General features: G+C 39.7%; 1 protein-coding gene across 1 annotated transcript; it reads right to left on the bottom strand.

Annotated features, from left to right (window-relative positions):
* Window positions 1–2358: 2358 nt before the first annotated feature.
* On the bottom strand, window positions 2359–3912 carry LOC118801667 (deleted in malignant brain tumors 1 protein-like; the record flags this gene model as incomplete). The annotated part of the gene is made up of 4 exons (XM_036562029.1): window positions 2359–2594; window positions 2732–3040; window positions 3179–3538; window positions 3604–3912. Coding segments are annotated over 4 exons (1214 nt in total), but the record flags the coding sequence as incomplete, so codon positions are not given.
* Window positions 3913–5271: the final 1359 nt, after the last annotated feature.

Here is a 5271-nt window from a genome sequence, read left to right as displayed (position 1 = left end):
TGTGAAAAACCTTGGTGTTACAATAGATCATGACTTCATTGCACATATAAGCATTATTTCTAAAATAGATTTTCTTCAGCTTTGTAATATTACCAAGTTAAGAAATGTACTATTGAGTACAAAATGCTACTGATATGTAAAGATCTAAACAGCCTCTGCCTTTTCTCCATTGGATAGAGGGTGTAGATCAGATAGAAAGTGTGGGGGTTCATGGACGTAAGAGTATTATAGTAAACTGAGAATGTCAGTACTGTCATCCTGCGAGATGGTCCTTCAGATATAGACTCTTGTTTTGTTTTAATTTTGTGGTGTAGTTCAGTGCTTCTAAACCTTGGTCCCTGCACATTTTAGAGCTTTTCCTGCCACTTTAACTCAATAATTTGCTGATAATGAGCAGATTAGTTTGATTGGGTGTGCTGGGAGCAGGGAAAATACTAAAAAGAGCAGGGAGGTGCACTTCCAGGACTAGGGTTGAGAAACACTTGTGAAGTTGGCCTGGAGCTGTTCTAGACTGCCTTACAAGTTGAGATTGAGTTACTGTGAACTGCAGGGATGACTTACAAGTGTTTTATCCCCTTCTGTGTCTTTCATTGTCTTTTTAAAGAAATTTAATTCAGTTTTCACAATTGGTATTAACCTTAAGACTGTGCTACTCTGCCACATTCTGTGTACATTCTGTTTTTTGTGAATACACTTAATTGCTTTAACCCCTTAAAATCCTAGGCTTATTACAAACTAATGCTTATTATTTAGTAACTACAGGGATTTCAATGCGAACTGGTTGAGCTACTCTTAGGTTAGAGAAGTGTATAATAAAACTTTGGGCCCATTGGTGGGCCAAGACCTTTTAAGAGTGTTGAGTTTATTTGTGTTGGTTGTCTGTTCTCATGCCTAAGAATCTGTAGCCTTTTTTGGTGCATGTTTTTAGTCTAATATTGTCCCTTTCAGTATGGTTGTTCTTAGGTGAGTGTAGTTGGCTACATTCTGCTAATTTACTCCTACTCAGCTGGCGTCTCAACTAGCAGATAGGAAGTTCTTTGGTTTTCTAACGTTGTTCTGCGTGACGTCTTCAAAATGGTTAGGCTGTCAGGAAATAAAAGAAGAAAAAAAAAACTGAACTATTATGTTTCTGAAGACAATACTGTAATTTTTTTTTTTTGTCACGCCTTCTCCTGACATGGCTGTCATAGCCTACAGCCAACTCTGCCTCTCAGGACTATGTTTCCCAGAACCCCTTGCTGCAGCACGTGACAGGACTCTCAGAGATCCACCTATCACAGTTCCAGATCACCTGACTTCTAATCATCCACACCTGTTCTTTGTTTTCTTGTGCTGTTAGTTTAGTATATAATCCCAGGCTTTAGCTTAGTTCTTTGCAAAGTATCGCCACTCCCATGTGCGTACTGAGCATTTCTACTGTGCCACTTTCTGCTACTCTGTGCATGACCTGTTTTCTGTTTGTGATTCCAGTTTTGCCCTTTAGTTCTGTTCTGATTCCCTGCTCTTCGACCTTCTGCTTGTGTTTACCAACTGTGAGTTTGTATAGCCCTTTTGATAGCAAAAGTTTTGAACTCAAGCCTCTGCTGTAAGTGTCTGGTCCCATCTGCCACCGTTACAGGACACTTCGCCACTATGCAGACAGCAGACATGTAGGAGGTTCAGAAGCCATTACATTTTTCTTACTCATTATTTAACACAAACAAACAACCAAACAAATAAATAAATGTAAAAGCAAGTTAAGCAAAGTATGAAAGTTAGCATCAAAATTCAAAAATTCTTCTAAAGGTTTGTGTAGTTTACCTGAGCAGATGATGCCAGCATCTACACTGTGATTACAGTTATTTCTTCCCCACCCTGATGATCTACAGTTCTTCAGTGTAGACTCTGATCCACTACAGTCAACATTATTCATCCAGATTGGCCCTGATCCTGGACCAAAGTGAGCATCACTCAGTGCATCTACAGCCTCTCCACAGCGCAGCTCTCTACACACCACTGCAGCATCTCTCATATCCCAGCCATCATCACACACTGTTCCCCACTGTCCTCTGTGAAGAACCTCCACTCTCCCAGCACAGTGACTGCTACCATTCACCAACCTCACACTGTCTGTACAACAGAGAGAGAGAGAGAAAGAGAGAGAGAGAGAGAGAGAGAGAGAGAAGAGAGAGAGAGAGAGAGAGAAAGAATTAGAATTAACATGAGATATATAATACATAATACAACTTACAGTATTTGAATTTTTGTAGCTCAGAATAAAATGAGATTAACTTTGAAGCATGAACTCTTACCAGCACACACCAGTCCCACATCACTGTCATGGGAGCAGTTGTGTTTGAGTGAAGATGATGTTGGACAGAAGTAAATCTGAGATTCATTGCCTCTACACTGAAGCTCCTCTGACCACACCTGACCCTCCCCTCTGCCAAAAGCAGCTGCTCCCAGCACCTCCACAGGAAGCCCACAGCCCAGCTCTCGACACACAACCTCTGCATCCTGCTGGTCAAAGTCAGTATCACACACTGTGGACCAGGTCTCTCCATGAAGCACCTCCACTCTCCCAGAGCAGCGAGAACCACCAACCAGCCTGACTCCTATTACCATCACAGCAAAGAGGATGTTCAAATGAACGTTTTTAATTAATAAAAAGTTTACTAGACAAAATATTTTATATATTGAATAAAATAGAAATAAAAATGATGAAAGAATGTGTATTATTGAATGAGTTTACCAGAGCAGATGACATTAGCATCTTGAGTATGATCACAGTTATGTTGACCCCATCCTGGTGAAATACAGTGTTTCAGATTCTGCTCTGACCCACTACAGTCCACATCATCCATCCAGATTGGTCCTGATCCTGGACCAAAGTGAGCATCACTCAGTACATCTACAGCCTCTCCACAGCGCAGCTCTCTACACACCACTGCAGCATCTCTCATATCCCAGCCATCATCACACACTGTTCCCCACTGTCCTCTATGAAGAACCTCCACTCTCCCAGCACAGCGACTGCCACCATCCACCAGCCGCACACTCTCTGTGCAAAGAATGAGAGTAAGATTAAAGACACAGAGTCATAGAAAGGTACAGATAGAATATCAAACTCCTACATACATTACAGTATAGCATGCATGCTAAGAAAAAAATATATAACTATGAAAAATGCTGTTCTTACCAGCACACACCAGTCCCACATCATTGTCATAGGAGCAGTTGTGTTTGAGTGAAGTTGATGTTGGACAAAAGGAAATCTGAGATTCGTTGCCTCTACACTGAAGCTCCTCTGACCACACCTGACCCTCCCCTCTGCCAAAAGCAGCTGCTCCCAGCACCTCCACAGGAAGCCCACAGCCCAGCTCTCGACACACAACCTCTGCATCCTGCTGGTCAAAGCCAGCATCACATACTGTGGACCAGGTCTCTCCATGAAGCACCTCCACTTTCCCAGAACAGCGAGAACCACCAACCAGCCTGACTCCTAAAGTATTACCATTATCAAATGTATAATTTGTATGCCTTTTGTTGTGTTTATGTACTCAGTCGTTTAACTGTAGCTGTTAAATACGGTCTGAAGTCATGTATAGATATAGTTTAGTTTACCTGAGCAAATGACTCCAGCATCCTTACTATGATCACAGTTATTTTCACCCCATCTTCTTGATCTACAGTTCTTCAGTGTTGACTCTGATCCACTACAGTCCACATCATCCATCCAGATTGGTCCTGATCCTGGTCCAAAGTGAGCATCACTCAGTGCATCTACAGCTTCGCCACAGCGCAGCTCTCTACACACCACTGCAGCACCTCTCATATCCCAGCCATCATCACACACCGTTCCCCACTGTCCTCTATGAAGAACCTCCACTCTCCCAGCACAGCGACTGCCACCATCCACCAACCTTACACTGTCTGTACAACAAAAAGAAAAATAGAGAGTGAGAGTCTTACAGCATCAAGTAGTGTGCATAGTTGTGCTAACGCAACATCCAATCAAATGAACTCCTCTCATTCAGGACCAGATGTACATACAAGTGCTGACACAGTGCAGAATGTGCCTTGATATGACTGCAATATGTGCCCACATTACACCTGAAATCAGAATTAGATTTACTAAGACTGCAGCTTATCATGCAAAATGCACACAACCCCACCAACTAACCGCACACATGTGAGGTGCAGGATGTAAAAGACAGAGTGAAATAATTGAGCCATCAACAAGCTTGAGACAAAGGAGAAACTGAAAGTTCAGGCATGAGTGGATATAGGTGTTAATGAAATTATGAAGTTGTAAAGAAACAACAACAACAACAACAATATTAATACTACTACTACTACTACTAATAATAATAATAATACTAGCAACAAAGCCTTAATTTATATAGCACCTTTCATACTTTAAAATGATGGGTTTTTTCAGTCATGCTACTAATTGCGTGAGCCAAATTATATGATGTTCCAAGTGTAATGACACATTACATTTGCGGGTTGTTCTTTTGTAGGTGTTTACTCACATGTCTGAGCACTTGAGGGCAGAGCTTTTATATTTGTTATATTTGCCGATTCCCTCAGTGGTACAAATAGTGTTATAATAAATAGTGTACATCAAAAAATAAAACAAAAAGAAAAAAGAGGTTAATTAGTTTTGCTGACTGGATCTTAGAAAACACTAATTTAAGTATAATTTTGGACTAAAGTGGACTTTAAATGTCACCAAAAAATTCTGTTGTGTCTGACTGAAATTACCGGAATAAAAAAATTATATTTAGGACTTATATTTATATACTTATATAATAAGGATATAGACATATACTACAAGTATATTTAAATATAAACATACTTATATTTAAGAATTATTATACCACAATAAAAACACAGTATTTTTGTTGATATAGTGCACCATCAGATGAAGAGTATCTTCGAAAGTTTCAGTTAAATTTACTGACCCAAAGAACTGATGTTTCTGTTTATCTGAAGATCTTGTAAGGTGTTTGTGTTTCAATATTTCTCTGAAACAAGAAATATTTAGTTGCATTTTTAAAAATAAACCCAGACTATTTTGCAGTAAAATGTTAATCTGACAGTTGTTTTAGCTAAAAGGTGCCTTTCTTTGCTATACATTTGTATGCATCTCCCACAGTACGTAAAGTTAAACCCCAAATGATAAATGGTCACAAATTACAAATTCAAAAATACCAGAAATACTTTTTTTAAATTTCCAAAATGTAGCACTCCACAGAGTGTGACATAGCTTGTTAAAGGATATGGGGA

This window comes from Colossoma macropomum, unplaced genomic scaffold, assembly GCF_904425465.1.
Source record: "Colossoma macropomum unplaced genomic scaffold, Colossoma_macropomum, whole genome shotgun sequence".
NCBI lineage: Eukaryota > Metazoa > Chordata > Actinopteri > Characiformes > Serrasalmidae > Colossoma > Colossoma macropomum.
Note: the sequence above shows the minus strand (reverse complement) of the source record. Positions and strands in the feature narration are given on the sequence as shown.